Consider the following 18,190-nt stretch of genomic DNA (forward strand, 5'->3'; position numbering starts at 1 on the left):
CTAGATACATACTAGGAACACGTTTGCATCTTGCTATGGATAGAGCATGGAAGTTTGGAAACTTTTTTAAGCTGCTACAGCAGCCAGGTGCTGGGTGCAGGAAGGAATTCCACCCCCTTGAGACCTGTGTAAGCTTTGCTGTCTGCGCTTTGTCACTCTGCCTTTCCTGTCATGTATTTCATGGCAGGTTCAGCTGTAAATCTGTAGAAATGGGGCTTCCATTTTCAGGTTCTAAAGTTCTGTGTTTTCTTTATTTCTGGGCTTACATCAATTTTTTTATGCCCAAACTGAAGAATAAGGAGATGACTTCCTACTATGCTTTTGTAGCAGAATTTGTAAACCAAGGGTTAGAAATAAGAAGAAAAACATGGTTTGTTTGCCTTCTGAATTAAAAGTTATGGCTCTTGTCCAAAAGTTAACTTCTTGCCATTGAAGCTTCTGGAGATTTCAATGAGTTGCAAGGCTCCCGTGATGAAGATTTTCTACCAGCATTCTTGTTTATCACATCCACTGGTTGTCTAAAGACTCAGCTAAGAGGAAGATAGTCAAATGAACCAAGTCGATGCACAGATACACATATATTTTGTTCTTCTGTGAACAAAAAACAACTCTTTTTTTCTTATTATTCCCCACTAGGGATTGCTTGTGGAAGTTTTTCTTCCCACCAGACTACCAAGTTATGAAAGTCTCAGAAATTGCTCAGCCTGGGAAACCAAGACAGATCCTTGCTTTTGAACTGCGGATGAATATCATTGCAGATGCCACCATTGATTTGCTTTTTACCAAGAACAGGGTAAATAATGAAACCTTATCAAGATTTGTCTACTGTGGTTGCACTGTGCTTTTTGGTTGTGCACAGTTTCACTTGTCTCAGTTGTTTATTACAGAACTGTGGTTTTAAAAGCTGGGTGATTTTTGTCTTAGTCTTCTATAATTATGAGCAAACCTCTCAAAGAGAATATATTCTGAGAGGCATTATTTTAAGTTTCTTTTAAGCTTTAATGTTGAATCTTAAGCCACGCCAGCTCCTACAGTCTTGGGGCGTCATGATCTGGGCATGTCCTGTGCAATCTTGAATTCTGATGAAGCTCACCATGATGAAAAAACAATTTCTTCTGATATTGAATGAAGAAATGACACTGGGGGGAACAAAACTTGTATGTGTAGGAATTTGGATTTTTCTTCTCCTTGATGCTGCTCTTCTAAATGGGATACAGCATCACTTCACTGTACACCTGTTTTGTTCTTTTTTGGGGGGGACTGCAAGGGTTAGAATTGTAGTGTTAGAAATTTATTTTAGTCTGCCCTCCCAGGCCTTGGATCAGAGTATTTTGTGCTGTTTCTCTAACTGGCCTTCAGTCAGTATTTGTTAGGCCTAAAAACCATGTCATTTTGTATCAATGCATTTTGATAGTTCAGTAGTGATTTTTCTGAAGGCAAGAAAGATTTTAATCATCAGGTGCTTTAGTCCATGTGTGGATAATGACAGCCAGAGGCATAAATAAACCTAGGAATCACATTTGGACTGTTCTGCTTTCTCGCAATGCAGGAAACGAATGCTGTGCATGTAAACGTTGGTGCAGGATCCTATTTGGAAATTAATATTCCCATGACAGTGAGTGAAAATGGTGAGTTAAGGCCAAGATTGATTTGTTTCCCTACTGTTTCTCCTGAACAGTTTCCTTAATTCCTGCGTGTGTGAATGTCTGTTAGTGTTTTTCCTTTATAACCTTGAGATGTATATTCCTAAGGAAAGGAACGAAAATAGTTCCTTGTACAGTTCACTGCAAGTTATTAAGGCAAATATCCATCAGGATACTTCTTATAAGTGGATTGCTGAAAACTCTGGTAAAAATTGTTGAAATATTCGTGTAATTCTTATGTCTGAATGATCATTTGATAACTTCTGTTTGCCAGGCTATTCACCTACAATTAAAGGGCAGCTCCTCCACGTGGATGCCACCAGCAGCATGCAGTACAGGACTCTCTTGGAAGCAGAAATGCTGGCTGTAAGTGTGCATTAATAAGCACAAAGCTTCAGTCTCTAGAGGATTTTTAATAAAGACCATATTTATTTTTCTGTGGAGCAGTCTTTAGTTTCTTAATGCAGGAAAATGCCTTTTAAATGTGTTTTGCAAGACCTTAACATATAAGGAATTTATATATACCAACATAATTGTGCATGTCTGTGACCTTTAGTGACTCAAAAAGCACTAACTTGGTGTATAAATTATGCAGTTACAGATGTTGCCTCATTTACTATGTAGCCAAGTGTTCATACAGGCTTTGCCTTACTAAGTGTTTGCACTCACTAGCTGTGCTAAAGAGTGTGTGCACAAGTGCTTAAAAGCACTCAAGTGTACTTGAACTACTTGAGACAGATTTAATGCCGCATTATTCTTTTGTTTGCCTAATATTTCACTTCTGCAGTACTGCAGATTACCCTTCTTATTGGTTTTTAAATGATCTTATTCAAGTGATATTTTTAATGTTTGAATTTGAACAATACATCAAAGGTTAAAAACTACTCTGTTCTGGGGGATTTTCTTTTGGTGTATTGTGAACAGCGATGCTTTGGATGGAAACTTTGCTTTTTAAATTGCTTTGTACCTCTACAGCAGCAGATGTATCTGAAACTCATAGTATTCCTTTCCAAATAAATGAGTACACTAACACTTGACCTTCAAACATAGAAGGAGAGACAGAGATTAAATTATTAAGGAACTGGAAGGAGCGTCTGTTCATCCCAGCAGGAAAACAGTTTTAATTATTCAGCGGGGTACATATGTGAAAACTGCTGGGAGACAGGGTGTAGGGCATTGTCATCTTTTCAGGTAATCTTGATGCTTGAATTTCTTCTCCGCAGTTCCACGTTAATGCCAGCTATCCCCGGATATGGAACATGCCACAGACATGGCAGTGTGAGCTGGAGGTTTATAAAGCAACCTATCATTTCATCTTTGCTCAGAAGAGCTTCTTTACAGGTAAGCTCTTTGCTAAATAAGTTACACGTCAAATTAAATATTCTTTCTTTGAAATTTCTTTTTGAACTTCGCTGAGTTGTGCCAAGGTCAGGTTCTCTGATTTCATGTATTTAAGGCAACAAATTGTTTCTGAGGACAAAGTTCCTGATGCCTATAGAATGTCCAACTACATGATATTCTTACACTGGAGTAGAAATACAAATAATTTTCTAGTACCAAAATAAACTTGATTTGCAGTTAAGTGATCCTAAATTTATTTCTTACTAGAACTCTTATCACGGCTACTGATTTGCTTAGTATTTGTCACCCATGATGCTGATTTCTCTTGATATCTCTCTTTACTTGGCTCATTTTCAACTGCTTGGGCTTTGGATTGTGTCTCTGTGGCTGACATGATGGGGCAAAGTAGTCTGCTCCTCGGGATTCTGGCTGTGAGGAAGAAGGCAATGCAAGGCGGTCTGGCACCACCCAACTGTTGCTGGAAGCTCCAGCTGCAGTGATGGAAAGAATGCAGCCCCATCACTGCAGTGCTGCCTGGGCTAATTAGCCCTGCTGGGAGGAAGGTTTAATTAGTGCAGGCATGGTGCCATGCTAATAAAGTTATTCCCTGAGTGAGGCCAGAGCCATTGTCTGGGTTGTGCGACAGCGCCCGGTGTAAGCTGCGGCTGTGGTCAGAGCAAACGCCAACTTCTCCAACACACAAATCCTAGGAAAGCGCTCACCTGATAGCTGCTAACTCACCTTTTGTTACTTGGTGTGTGTCTAGATTTGATCCAAGACTGGTCCAGTGACAGCGCACCTGATATTTTTTCATTTGTTCCATATATGTGGAACTTCAAAGTCATGTTCCATCAGTTTGAAATGATCTGGGCAGCAAATCAACATAACTGGATTGACTGTTCCACCAAGCAACAGGAGAATGGTGAGATCACTTTTTTTATTTGGAAGAAGTCGCATATACAACAAAAATCATCAACAAAATACAGTGTATATAAATGTATATAGAGAGAAAGTAATGGAATTACACCCAAAACCTGGTGAGTCAAGAAAAGCGCCAACATATTAGAGTTATTTTTTAATGTTTGCCCGCAATTTCCTTGTGCTAAGTACAGTGTCTTCCTACAAATAACAAGCTGTAGGAAGTAAATATTTCAGAGTAATTGATTACAGTCTTTTATTACTCCAAGTACAGTGTAGTTAAATAGTAATATTCTGCGACATGAGTTCTTTAATATCTTTTAGTAATTTCTACCTGTATGTTTGATACTTTGTCTAAGAGCAAAATATGGAGTAATTTTGACAAATTTGTTTGCTTGTTTTTCCTTTTCCCTTCTAGTTTACCTAGCAGCTTGTGGAGAAACCCTGAACATTGTTTTTTCTCTGCCTTTCACTGACTTTGTTCCAACCACATGCAATACTAGATTCTCCTTAAGGGTAAGATCTTTTGTGTTGTAAATGGGAGAGCGCTTCCCTTACCTTCTTGAATCAGGAAAATTTGAATTAACTCTTTCCTGAAAGAAAAATAGTCTTTTTCACTTCCGGTTCATAGAATTTTTCTTTAAAGTAAGCCAGAGGTAAATGGTTTCAGTTTGCTTGTGTGAAACATTTAATCATAGGCTGTTTTTATTTATATATACATAAAAATATTTCTGAAGAATACAGATGTGCATATGCTTCATACATATATATATATATATACACATTTAGTATGTATATTCATTATATATACTTAAATTGTGTGTCTGTGTATGTGTTTTATCATTTGGAATTCTGTTCCCCTTTACTTGTGAAATGTGAAAATCTAATGTATGTTCAGAGATCGAATCAAATACTGTACTGGCTACCCCCAAACCATTTTGGAAAGCTGTCTTCTAGATTTTTAAGAGGTTCTGTAGCGTAAATAATGATCACAAAGTATTTTTAACAGATGCAGATAATTCTTTGAGTTACTGCACTTTTTGTCTTCCTTAAAATAGAAGCTGTCTACTGCTGCTAAAAATAAAAAACTAGTTGATGGTGATGTTGCTAATTTGGTATAATTTGACAGCAAAGAAATCAATGTTTATAGGTTTCTTTTTAAAGTGTGATTTAGTTGAGTTGTGGAGTAAGCTTGGTTTAGTTATTTAATTTCAGCAGTGTGGTTTGAACAACAGAAGAACAGAATTCGCTAAAAGCTGTCCAGTGTTTTATAGATTGCTCTGGTTACGTGCAAGTTGTAAGAACTTTAGAGCTCTTGGCACTGTACTAAAACCTGGTGGAAAACAGATTTCTTGCCTATTTTTGCCTGTAAAATGAAGCTGTTGGCATGTACAAACATGAAAATATTGTGAGCGTTGTGCATAAAGTGAATGTAAACTAACTTTCCTGTTGATCTGTTGATATTTGATTTTTAGGGAGAAGATGTTGATCTTCATTTGTACCTGCCTGATTGCCATCCTAGTAAATATTCCATTTTTATGCTGGTAAAAGATTGTCAGCCCAATAAAATAAATCCTGAGTCTTGCATTTCGGCAGAATGTCAAAGTGGTCAGAAAACAGGCAAGCCCAAATGGAGGAACATTACTCAAGAAGAGTGAGTTTTATTGAGATATTTTTTATATATATATCTTTATGTTGACTCTTCTTATTTATTTATTTTGTTTGTGATTCATGAGCTTTTGAGGGTGCTTTTAAGGTATTTAAAGGAAGCGTTGTGCTTGAACTAAAAGGTGCTGTTTCCTTTTGAAAGGGCTGGATGGGTGGAATGCTGGACGGTCCCAAGTGTTGTGTTTACAATTGACTACTCCTGGCACCCAATTTATCCTCAGAAGGCAGATGAGCAGTTAAAGCAGTCATGTAAGTGGCACTACCTTTTCCTTGTTAGCATGGTTCATTTGGGAAGCTGCTGGGAATTTGGATCACACTGCTTCCATCTGCAGAGATGAGCTTGGAACCGAATTGCTGTTTTATGTCTCAGGGGAATGTGATCATTAGGAATACACTGGGATTGAGTTAAAACCTGACAACATTCCACGCTGCTACATTTCAGGATGTGTCCCAGTTCCTTGTGTAAAAAAGGGGATGCTGTCTGCAGGTGACTTCTCCTTGTCCTTACAAAGTGGATCTCCTAAATGGGTTGTTGCACAAGATAAAATATCACTTGGTGTATAAAATATCAGTATATTAAATAGAGGGTACAGTATTTTTGGCCATATCATGTTCCTTAGCTTTTCTAAGTTTTTTTTCTTTTGGATGTTGTGATCTCATCTTATGATTTAAGTGTTTAAATACTTTATATATGAGATGTAATAATATTTCTTCCTTTTATGGATAGCAAACTGAGATTTCATTGTTCACTGTTAAAGTGAACTATCAGAAATAAGTGTTGGACTGGCCAGTCAAATTCTAGTATCTTAAGAATTTATTTCAACTTAACTGTCTAAATATTTCTAGATAACAAATATCCTATAGGTATGTGCTTGCAAAAACAAAAGTTAAACAGGGAGATTAAAGTAAGTTAATTTAAATGCAGAGGGAGGTATGCAGGAAGTTATGGAGTTACATAAAACTCTTTCAGGTTGAGACTCTAGAAGCAGAACTGATGGAGGAGAGATGTTAGAAGAATAATGAGGGCTAATTTGAAAGGGCCACAATCAGCAGGTGTTAGAAGACACCTGGATGACATTTTTAGGGTTTTAGTTCCAACAATTCCCATCTAAAAGAACTCTAATTTGCAAGGATGAAGCAGAAAAGGTGAGATTGATTTTGCAGATGCTCATTAAATGCTCTTGTGGGACTGTCAGCTTGTGTCAAATGTGCGTTCCTCACATTCTGAGAACACTTCCTCCTAATCATAGCAATTGAAATATGCATTTGCAAGTTTGTACATACACAGGTAAATTATCTGCAGCTTCCTCTAGTGATTAATTCTGCAGTCCACCTCGCTCCTACTCTGTGGTGCTGATGGGATCTGTTTGTTGCAATGTCTGTGTTTTATTTTGAGTCAGTCCATAAAACTGAGAAATATGTTGCATTACAAAAGATGTAGTTTCCATAAAAAATGGTCATCTCACTGCAGCATTTGGCTGATGTATAACTTATAAGATGGTGCAAGCTCTCAGCAAGAAGTGTAGACAATAATGGGGAGTTCAAGCCTTGGAGGTTTCTGGCTGCAGGTGTCTGTAATTCTGTACGTGCCAGTTCTTCCTGTTAAACTGGCACCTAAAATCTTACTCCAGCTGGAGCATCAATTTTTGATGGTTTTCCCATAGAGTTCTCTACTCCTCAGCAATCAATTCACATCCCCAGAACACTTCCAGTTACTCACTGCCTTCTCATTGCCTTTCCTCACTTAAGAAAGAGTTTTTGGGCTCTCTTGTTCCTAACTTCAACTAGATGGAAGGGGTAGGAAATTTGATTTGATTTGAATTTCCAAACTGTTTTGTGACTAGAGTAATTGCGTTGTTGGAGACAAAATTTTGGCCTCCAGAGCTACCAGTTCAGAATAGATTTTTAGTACAACTTTGCTTGTTTATTCTCTCTTGTTTATCCTGCTGTAGCTGTGTGGTTGTGGGAAATCTGCTCTGCTGAAATGAGAGCATGTCTCTGTTTAACTTCAAAAGCAAGATAAATACACGGAATACTTTTTTTCAGAACTTGAGGGGTTGTTTTTTCTCTTGCGTAATTAACATTGACTAAAATACTCAATATTTTCTTGTCTTCCCATAGTTACTGGAGATGACAAACCAGTTCTGTAGCATAGACACGCTAACGTAATTATACGAGTTAGGTGCCGAAAGTTGTATATTTAATACATGCTCCTGTTTGCTGAACTTTGTCCAACAGAAGCCCGAGTTGTAATCAGAATGTGTTTTCCACTCTTATTTTGCTCCCAAGTATCAGAAATGGAAGAATCAATGTTGTCTGTGCTCAGGCCGTCGCAGAAAACCACCGACAGTGTGATTTCATCTCCCACAGCTTCCACGCGCCTTCCCCTGGACCCCTCGGAGCTGCCCCCAGATAAGCTCCACGTGGAGCTGGAGCTCTCCCCAGATTCCCAAATAACCCTGTATGGACCCTTGCTCAAAGCCTTTCTCTCCATAAAGGTAGGCAGAGGAGCACGATTCGTAAAATTCACGGTTGGCCACTTTGTAGGAATGGAAAATAATTCGTTTTGAAATGGAAAATTCAAATTCGGAAGAATATGTGAATTTGGATGAAAGTTTTTGGTAGGCACTAGTTCTAGTTCAGAATTACTTTGGTGATCTGGTATAGCTCGGATGAGTTTTGTCCCAGGCTTGGGAGAAGGCTTCTTACATTATATCTATATCTATCTATCTATCTATATCTCCGTATCAGAGTAATTTTTCTTTCAAGATATACTACATGTTCTGGACACATGCAGTAAATGTCTTCTTTCAGTTTTCCATTAGTAAAATACAAAAATATTCCATGATTAGGACTCGAGCTTATCTAAACTGTGAATTTTATGCAAAGTTATACCAGAACCCATGCCTTTAGTGCATTTTAAGTTCTGCAGTGTGTTTTCTTAATTAGATTCCATGACATTTCTGGAGTTAAGATCATGGAGGGGACTGGGGATGGACATAAGAATAAGCTTAATTTAAAAAGCTTCTTCAGTAAATATTGGAGAAGAATTATGCATCCTTTTCTTGACATTAATCTAGACATTAATCTATGCTTTAGAATTTGTGTTTGATTTGGGGTTTTTTGCTATCTTCTCTTCCATAACTGATTTTTTTAGAGTGTCTAAGCTTAATTCCTTCCCATCTCCCTCACCCTCCCTTGTGGTGACAAAAGCCAAGGCAGTTGAATGTGTCAATTCTGTTTGACGAACAGCAAAATGCTTTGGCTTTGGTTGATTTTTTTGTGCTTGTTTTTTTGTGTGTGTATGTTTTTTTTGTTTTTTTTTTTTAAATTTGGTGGGGTTTTGCTTGCTTGTTTTTCTCTGAAGATCTGTTTCAACCTGTGCAGATCTAGACAAAGGTAATGCTTCTGGAGGCTGGCATTTTGGAGCAGAGGTTGAGGAATTTTCTGAGACAGGTGATTAATATCAGGACTCACTGAAACAGTAATTTTCATGAATTTCTATAAGGTATAGCATGTGAGCAAGGAATAGCAGAGAACACTGTTTTGTAGAGTATAGGATTTGCAAATAGGCTCATTATTTTCTCATGTTGTAGATAAAATAGGATTAAAATCAGGCCAGTACTACATCTTGAAGACTTGATTTTTCCTGCTACAGAGCAAATTGAGCCCATGTTTTAATTGTTTGAACCCTCCTTTTGAAGCCCATAAATTCATGAGGGAATTATGGCTTTTCAAGCAAAGCAGCACCTTTTCAGTGTTTTTTGCCTCTGGAGGTAAATGCAAACAGTGCTACATTAGAGCCCTGATTCCATAATGATTTCATTTTTAGGTGCAGATTTCTCAGATGAAATTTAGCTTTTCTATTCTAATTCTCAAGAGAAAATTTAGATTAATAGCTTGGTTATGCAAATGTGCATTTATTGCTCTTTTTAGCATTTTTGTGACTCTGTTTAGAACTCTTTGTCCAGCTGTGCTGGGATTATCTCTTGAAAGATTTCTAGGAGGGCTTTTTAATGTTTGTTTTCCTGACTTGTAATTGTTTTCAAGTTTATTTTCATTGAACTTTTTTCAATACAAGGTGTAGAGATCCCTGGACACGCATTACCCGTGCAGCTTTGTTAACCCTTCTAATCTTGGGAGACAGTTTTTTGGTGTAGCACACCATGCTAAGGATTTACTCTCTGGAAATTAGTGATTTATAGGTCCTGGCATTCTCAGCAGGAGTTGTGAGGAGTCAGTTACTGAAGCACCTCTGCTGGGTCTGCCTTATTAAAAATCACTGTAAGAAAATTCTTCTTTTAAGGGAGAAGATGTGATAAATTGCCAGAAACCTGATGGATTTTCTGTTTCCCAGGAGGATTTGGCAGTGTTACTTTGGCTTTAGATAATTGAAGGGGATTTGCTTAGACACAAAGTGGCTTTTAGACTCGAGCAAGAAATGTTTATGACCTAATATTTTAGAAGCATGTTTAAGAGTTTTAAGCTTGCTAGAAAAAAGGTTCAGAAAGTTGGATGAGGGCGACTTCCTGTAGGATTTTTATGTTCTTACTCTGTTATGTACCTTTAAAAGCACAAAATCTGTTTTAAAGTGTCAGTTATAATATTTCAGAACAGTTACTTGTGTTGCACGTGTCTCAAATAGCAGTACTGTGAAAACTTCATTTCCTGCAAAGCACAATGCCTGAATTTGCACATTTAAGCTGTCCAGTGTTCATAAAATAAAAGTATCTATGTTCCTTTAGCTATACCACTTATTTTAGGGAGGATTAAAACCAGAAACTTTGATTTGTATTTCAGTTCATTGCCTGCATGTTTTTCATTTGTTTTCCATATGATCTTAACAATTCTTTTTCCTAGGAAAATTATTTTGGGGAGGATGACATGTACACTGATTTTGAAGAGGTTATTTCGAGCCCTGTTTTGTCCCTGTCGACATCCTCAAGCTCTGGCTGGACAGCTGTAGGAGTGGAAAATGACAAAAAAGAAAATGAAGTTTCAGTCAAGCCCGTTCACCCTCTTACTTTACGCCCGTGGGATATCACTGTGCTTGTTAATTTGTACAAAGTGCATGGGAGATTGCCAGTGGTAAGTACTTTATAATCATAAAAGAATTTGCTTCATGTAATGTTTTGGGGTTTTTTTGTTTTTTTTTTTTAGTTTCATAATCTGGATCCACATTTAACTCCCTGGGATATTCAGTTGCGGTGGTGCTTACCAAAATGTGTAGACACTCTCTGCTAAACAACTTTGAGACAGAATTTATTTTGCTTATCTGGGAGGCAGAACTGGATAATTTTTTAATATGTTTGTTATTGCCAGAACCTGATTTGTGTGGTATTTTTGACTGGCCATTACGATTTCTCTGCTTATTAGCAAATTTGTCTTAACAGTGGTGCAGTCTGCTCTGCGCTCCTGATTTCTGAGGGAGCCCCAGGAGTAAAAAAATCCAGATAAAACATTGGGTTCACCCAAATCTTGCAGTTTATGCAGTTGTCAAAAGGTTTTTGATGTTGCACAGGCTTCTTTTTGAGTATCCACTTAGAGGAGAACTGGCGTAGTTCCTGCTTGCAGGTTTGCAACTGATAGTAAAGTTTCAACCATGTTATGTACTTTCAGCCTCTGAAACAGATAGTTTCTTTTTTATTTCAGCATTGCAGTCCAGATGGTCCGGAGTGCCCTACAGCTTTCTTGGAGAGGCTGTGTTTCGAGATGAAGAAAGGATTTAGAGAAACAATGCTTCAGCTTGTACTGTCTCCAGTGAATCTGTTTCTGAACGACAATTATCAGGTAGTCAGTCCATGTTTGTGTGGCTGTGTTGTGGAAGTTGTGTTTAAAATTGAAGTCTCTTTTGGTAGGAATTTTTCTGTTGTGCAAAGGTTTTATTAAGGCTCGTGAATCAAAAGAAAAAACTGATGCGTATTTCGTAAAAATCTTTATTTTTGTTCAGATTTTTTTTTTTGCCATTTTGTCGGTAATAGAAGTAGGATTAAATTAGGCCAGTGTTGCATCTTTTCCAAGAATTGCCTCCCACTTCCTTGTGCTTGGCAGCGCCCTGCAGTGGACGAGGTGCTCCGGGAGGGTCACATCAGCCTGTCGGGCCTGCAGCTCCGTGCCCACGCCATGTTTTCTGCGGAAGGGCTGCCCCTGGGAAGTGACACGTTGGAATACGCCTGGCTGATAGATGTGCAGGCTGGAAGCCTCACAGCCAAAGTGACAGCGCCACAGGTACCATCTAGAAACCAATCTGAAGTGCTGAAGTGCTCTTCTTCCTTCTAAAACTGGCGTAGCGTGGGTTTCTGGCAGGCGCGTGGTCTGCGCCTTACGTAACCTTTACTTTATAGCTTTAAAATCTAATCGCTTCTGTAAAGGGACAGGAGATGCCAAATGAGCCATTGTCGTAGTCATGTTTTAAAGTAGGAGGCAAACGAGATCATTTGTGGGAGTGTGGTATGGACAGGCCTCAGGAGTAGCTGCTCACTGCATAAATTCTGCTCCTTGGGCCCACTGGAACATAGTTTGCTTTCCCAGTATTGCACTTTGTTAGGTCAGTCTTAGCACTAACCCCTTTTAATTTTGCCATTTGTGTTACATTTGTCTTTCCACCTAGGTGAATGGCTCCAAGTATACAACAAGGCAGATCTTTGTGATTTATTTCTGCTGTGGTCTGCCAGATCTTTAGAGAAGGCACAAGAAAAGTACATACATCCTGTTTAGTAGTTACTATTTGCTTTAATTGTTTTTAATTTTTTGAGACACTTCTACATCTTCTTGTTTCTCTAAAAATTGGCATTATTTTCTAGGATTGAGTGCATATTTCATTGGGAGATTTCTGCAGCAAATAAAATAAGGCGTAGTTTGGTAAATCTAAAGATTTACTAAAGCAAGTTCAGTAAATCTAAAGAATAGGCTTTCTTGCTACATATACAGACATTTGTGGTGGTTCTTCCCAAAATGCTGCCACTGATTCAGATGATCTGTGGGATGGTTCAAAATTAAACTTAGTTGATTCAAAGTTCTCCAAGGTGAAAGAACATTTCTTAAGGCTTAATGCAACCGAAGGATTTTCTTCCCTTACAAAGCCATTCTCAATTGTATGCGTCATGTAGGGGTTTTTTTTTTGAGTTGTCAGCACTTGAATTTGCTGTTTCAAGTTCATTGGCTTTTTTTCTTTTCATAGTGTGATGTATTGCAAGAATTTGTGAAGGGACTACGCTGAAAGGAAGAGGAGAGATTTTGTGCAGGACAGTCATAGCTAGATTAAATTCCATTCAAATTACTGCTGATTTTAAATGCTCTTTCCTTTGGCAAGCTAAAGAAAACCCATTTCCTTCCCATAGCAGAGACAGACAGTCATGAATCATTTCCTTTATGAGCGAGCTAACTATATAAAAGACTTAAATCAACAATAGGCTAATTACTAGGTCTAGCAAGAATCAGGAGTGTTTTTTTGAGCCAGTTTCCTCCTGTGCCTTCTAAATGTAACTTTGTTGCTTTTATAGAAGCAAATCTGATATTTAAATTATGAATGGTAATGAAGTACCTTGAGCTATTCTTTGTGATAAAGTTGGGGGAGCTCTGCTTTTACAATAAGGTTCTCTGCTCACTGTAAGAGCAAAAGCTGCTGCCTTTTATTAAGAAATAATTTAGGAAAATGTTTAATGTCACCCTGCTTTTCCATGAAAAAGTACAGACTTGCATGTTGTGGTACATCCAAGAATGAAAATCAGCCTTATGTAGCAGGAAGGTGCCGCAGGCGGGAGGGTGTGCTGAGGCCTCCTGCTCACATCCCAGCCCTTGGGGTTGTTCTCCGTTCTCCATGGAACAGCACAAGTGCATTTTGTGTGGGTGGTGATGGAGAGCGTGCTGTTGTTTGCTTACAGCTCGCCTGTCTTCTGGAATGGGGTCAGACCTTCGTGTTCCATGTGGTGTGCCGGGAGTTTGAGCTGGAGAGGCCCAAATCCGTCATCCTGTGCCAGCACGGCATCGATCGCCGCTTTTGTGACCCAAAGGTACCTTTTCATCCATCCCTACTGCTCACTGGGCATGCACAGGTTATCTGGAGCACTTCAGAAATCCACCCTTAATGTTTCCAGAGCACAAATAAAAGGATTGGCACCAATTAAGCTCCTAATAGATGTTTATATATTTTTTCCTTTATTCTTTCCTTTTTCCTTCAGACGAACTCTGTGCCTGGGCCGTGCCCGACGTCGGATGACTTAAAGTACACGATGACACGCTTAGCCATGGATGGAGCAGATCTGTATGTGGTAGAACATGGCTGTGCCACCAATATCAAGGTAAAATATTTCTCTTACCAGCAATTCAAAAGCTTTGTCAATAGAGATACTTGTATTTCTTGATAGAACATCTACCTGAATTGATGGCTTGCTTGCATGCAATGGATTAAGCTGAATTTCTAAAACTCTATGTGATGAAAGGTCGTCATGGACTGGGCCAGGAGTAGGTCAATTTGGCTTCTATGTAATAATTCCATTAATTATGTTGGTAAATGGTAAGGAGGAGTATATGTCTCCCAAAATAGAAGTGGAAGCTGCAGGGTTGGTGTAAAATAATTTAGAGCACCCTGGGCAATATAAATCTGTGTTTGTGCCTGAGAGTTGATGAGAACTTGTGCTGTGAATTAATAATTCAGCAAATTGAAGTGATTGATACGGATCACGTACAGATCAGTGCTGGATAACTCATGATCCTCTTGTGTGAATTTAGGTGTGTCTTTGGTAGAGGAAGGAGAAGTGTTTGTGCTGCTGCCTGACTGAATACTCTGTTCAAAAACGTTATGCAGAGAAGAGCTGATAGTCCCTCTCATTATCCTACTGCACAGGAAAAAAGGAATAATTTACTCATTGTAGCAAAATACAAGTTTAGATACAGTTCAGTTATGGTAGCAACAGAAAAGAAGAAAACCGCCATACGTAACTGAGTAGTAATTGTGCTGTTAGTTAATAAATGCAGTTGTAAATGGTAGACTTAAAATTAAAAGTTTTGGGCACAATTTCACATTATGAGCAAGAATCTAACTAAAGGCCACTGGTAATTATTTTAAACATTTTTTTAATGACGTGGTATCTCATCATTTGAATGGCTTGCTGCCCTATGGCAGTAACAAATATGTTTGAGCCTCCAAGTTCTTTTGAATCCAATATTAAAAAGTGCCATCATAAATATTAACAGTATCTGCAGGCATAACTATGAGTGGCAGTATTTTCAAAGGCAGCTTAATAACCTGAACCACTCTAGGAAATTATATCCTGAATGTGTTTCATTCAAATTAAAAAAAGGAAAAAAAGAAAAGGCTTTCAGTGATCCTTTATAATCTGTGACAGAGATGAGAAACAATAATTTAATATTAACCCTCTGGGTAGCTCTTCCATGGCTGGGTTATCTTTCAGCTTTTCTTGGTTTAGAGTTGGAAAACTCCATCTGAAATTCCAGGTGCTTCGTGGTGACATTTTGGAGAGGACTCAAGCTGTGCAGGAAACTTGGTTTGATGTCTTCAGACTATATGAAGTTTGAAGAATAAACAAGTTTGAAAGTTTCAGATTTTTGGGTTTTAGATGACCACGAAGAACTTAATGATTTAAGTTCTTTAAAGTTTCGTGACGATGTCTATTGACAGCTGTTTTCTGTTTTGATCTGTTTACAAAAGGATGCTTCTAAGTAAATTTTTTTTTTTGTTATGTAAAAAGTGGATGATACTGGTTTCTGAGCTTGCCTCCTTTTGTGTCTGTGCTGACCCGCAAATGAAGCCACTTCCCCAGAGAGAATTTTACTGAGACATTTGGGGCTGTAGTATGGGATGTGTTAACTGGTTTAAGGCCACTCTTCCTTTGTTTCGCTGACAAATAGTCAGAGCTTCTGTTTAAATTCTGTTTTCAGATGGGCGCCATACGCATTGCAAACTGCAACCTCCACAACCAGTCTGTGGGGGAAGGCGTCAGCGCTGCCATCCAGGACCTGCAGCTCAGGCAGTACGTCGAGCAAGTGAACAACTGCAGAACTGGCCTCCAGCCAATACTGAGGAGGGCATACTGGCTGGAGGCTGGCTCTGTCAACCTGGGCCTCATCACTGCCGACATTGCTTTAGCTGCAGATCATCCTTCTAAACACGAGGTGCAGAGGCATTTCTTGGAAACGCACGATAACCGAACCAAGAGGTGAGCCACGCGGTGGAGGGAGGTGCATCTGAGAGGGATATTTGTTAGTCTTGCTTTCACTGAGCTTCAGCGTGGTCCTGTTTATGGTTTGTTTTCTGCTCTTCTGCCTTTTGTAGGTTGTGGTTTTTGTGGCCCGATGATAATTTGAGAAATAAGAGAAGCAAGAACAAGTGTGGCTGTCTCGGTGGTTGTCGCTTCTTCGGTGGCACCTTAACGGGACTGGATTTTTTCAAACTTGAGGAGCTGACACCTTCAAGCAGCTCTGCTTTCTCAAGCACAAGCGCAGAATCCGATATGTTTTATGGGCAGTCTTTACTGCAGCCAGGAGAATGGATTATTACTAAGGAGATTCCTAAAATTGTAGATGGTGAGAATGCATTGTACTGTGTTTTTATTCTATTTTGCCCCAAAGTATAATTTCTTAACGTGTTGCTATTTGTAATGTTTATGAATCTGTTTAGTAAGTACAGCCGCTTGTGCTCTTCTGGCCTGACCCATTCTAAGAGCGGACAAAGCTTGAGCAAGCTTTCCTGTGCTGGATTTTTATATTAACATGCACCTCCTTTCTAAGTAAAAAGGAGATTTTTGTCTTGTTCTACTAATATAGAAAGCAGCCAGCTGAGACAATCTGATGTTTTGCTGATGTGATTTTGATAATTTTTGTCAGGACAACATGCTAGTATGTGCATGCATTTCAAAACTAGGGCTTTTATTTAATTTACTTTTATTTCAGAAGGCAAGGAAGAGTCCACTGCAGTTGTGTTATCAGATATTCAGTTTTTCTATTCCTCCCTTGCTCCTAGGTAAAGCAAATGGTGTCAAAAGAAAAGATTGGGATTGCAGATCTGTGGGGATAGAAATGGAAAGGAAAGCACAACACCTGAGCCTCCAAGTGCCACTGCGCTCCCACAGCTCCTCCTCCTCTTCGGAGGAAACGAGCAGCTCCAGTGCTGCCCTGCCCTTGCTCGCAGGGGAGAAGGACAGCCCCTCATCCACTGCTGAGGATCACCTGGGACAGAAGGAGTTCCTGCCCTGTGCAAAAAGGGAAGATGCTCATGGAAGGTTAGTACTCTTGTCCAGGTAAGCATATAATTCAACTCCTGAATGCTTTAAGATATAAGAAAATCCTTTGATTTGGCAGTTTTTAGAGCGTTAATGGGGCTGCTGAAATAAGTTTCCTAGTTTGAATGGTGATTTGGATCCCTAATAGGGGAAGGTTACCTGAGCAAGGCAGAAAATCCAGCATGTAAAGACACTTGCTGTTAAATGTTTGGGTTTACATCCTGTGTGTGTAGACAAGTGGCAGAGTTCAGTATATAACCAGCATTATGAAAACAATGGCTATGCTAATAGAGAGTCACAGGATCACTGTTGCATTTGACAGCTGCGACAGCATAGGAGGAGAAGCGTTAGTAAGGAAACAAGCGAGTGAAGTGTTTGTTTCCATCCCCAGCGTGGCGCTGGAAGGAGCAGAGGGCCGGTCCGCGTCCCCCGGCCCCCAGGAGAGGCCGCTGGGCCAGTCTCCCATGAGGTCCCCGCTGAAGAGACAAGCGTCCGTGTGCTCCGCGCGGCTGGGCAGCACCAAGAGCCTGACGGCGGCGTTCTACGGGGACAAGCAGCCCGTGGCCGCGGGAGTGCAGTTCAGCAGCGACGTGTCCCGCAGCGACGAGAACGTCCTGGACTCCCCGAAGCAGAGGAGGAGCTTCGGCTCGTTCCCCTACACGCCGTCGGCGGATTCCAACTCGTTCCACCAGTACCGCTCCATGGATTCCAGCATGTCCATGGCAGATAGCGAGGCTTATTTTTCAGCTGCGGAAGAGTTTGAGCCGATAAGCAGCGATGAAGGTCCGGGAACCTATCCAGGGAGGAAGAAGAGAAAAAAGCAAGCTCAGAAAACTGAATACAGTAGGGGGTCTATTTATCACAGCGTGGAAGGACCCTTAACAAGCACGATCCATAGAGAAATCAGTCAAGATATGAAAACGCTGCCAATTAAGACTCATCCTTCCCAGGCTTCATTTGTCTCAGCTCTGGGAGGGGATGATGAGCACGGTGACAACATGTACGTCCTGGACTCTGAGAAGACTGCGGAACGTGAGCAAATCACTTCCCAGCAGCCCGTAATGGCGTGTTACCAAAATTACCTGACGCAGTTCCAGGTGATCAACTGGTCGGTAAAGCATCCGACTAACAAAAGGACTTCCAAATCCTCCTTGCATCGCCCTTTAGACCTTGACACGCCAACGAGCGAAGAAAGTTCCTCGTCATTCGAGCAACTCTCTGTCCCAACTTTTAAGGTATGCGAGATGGAGCAGTAGAGAAAGGAGTGACAATTCCAAATAATATAAAATGGCTTAGTACCAGTTGTGTGAATAAGCTGCAAGAAAGTTGAAATTTCTTTGCTTTTAGTTAAAGAATACCTTGAATTTCTGGCTGCAGATC

General features: G+C 39.7%; 1 protein-coding gene across 1 annotated transcript in view; it reads left to right on the forward strand.

Annotated features, from left to right (window-relative positions):
* Positions 1-18,190, forward strand: part of BLTP1 (bridge-like lipid transfer protein family member 1) — a 55,357-nt gene that overhangs the window by 21,958 nt on the left and 15,209 nt on the right. The window contains exons 11-28 of the mRNA XM_040065410.1: positions 637-793; positions 1,550-1,628; positions 1,918-2,009; positions 2,867-2,984; positions 3,751-3,906; positions 4,321-4,418; positions 5,378-5,556; positions 5,713-5,819; positions 7,860-8,068; positions 10,431-10,658; positions 11,223-11,360; positions 11,622-11,798; positions 13,454-13,582; positions 13,751-13,870; positions 15,471-15,748; positions 15,865-16,115; positions 16,552-16,810; positions 17,202-18,045. Coding sequence (XP_039921344.1) covers positions 637-793; positions 1,550-1,628; positions 1,918-2,009; positions 2,867-2,984; positions 3,751-3,906; positions 4,321-4,418; positions 5,378-5,556; positions 5,713-5,819; positions 7,860-8,068; positions 10,431-10,658; positions 11,223-11,360; positions 11,622-11,798; positions 13,454-13,582; positions 13,751-13,870; positions 15,471-15,748; positions 15,865-16,115; positions 16,552-16,810; positions 17,202-18,045 — 3,619 coding nt within the window. The remainder of the gene's footprint in view (positions 1-636; positions 794-1,549; positions 1,629-1,917; positions 2,010-2,866; positions 2,985-3,750; positions 3,907-4,320; positions 4,419-5,377; positions 5,557-5,712; positions 5,820-7,859; positions 8,069-10,430; positions 10,659-11,222; positions 11,361-11,621; positions 11,799-13,453; positions 13,583-13,750; positions 13,871-15,470; positions 15,749-15,864; positions 16,116-16,551; positions 16,811-17,201; positions 18,046-18,190) is intronic.

The sequence above is a fragment of the Hirundo rustica genome, chromosome 5, assembly GCF_015227805.2.
Source record: "Hirundo rustica isolate bHirRus1 chromosome 5, bHirRus1.pri.v3, whole genome shotgun sequence".
In the NCBI taxonomy this organism is placed as follows: Eukaryota; Metazoa; Chordata; class Aves; order Passeriformes; family Hirundinidae; genus Hirundo; species Hirundo rustica.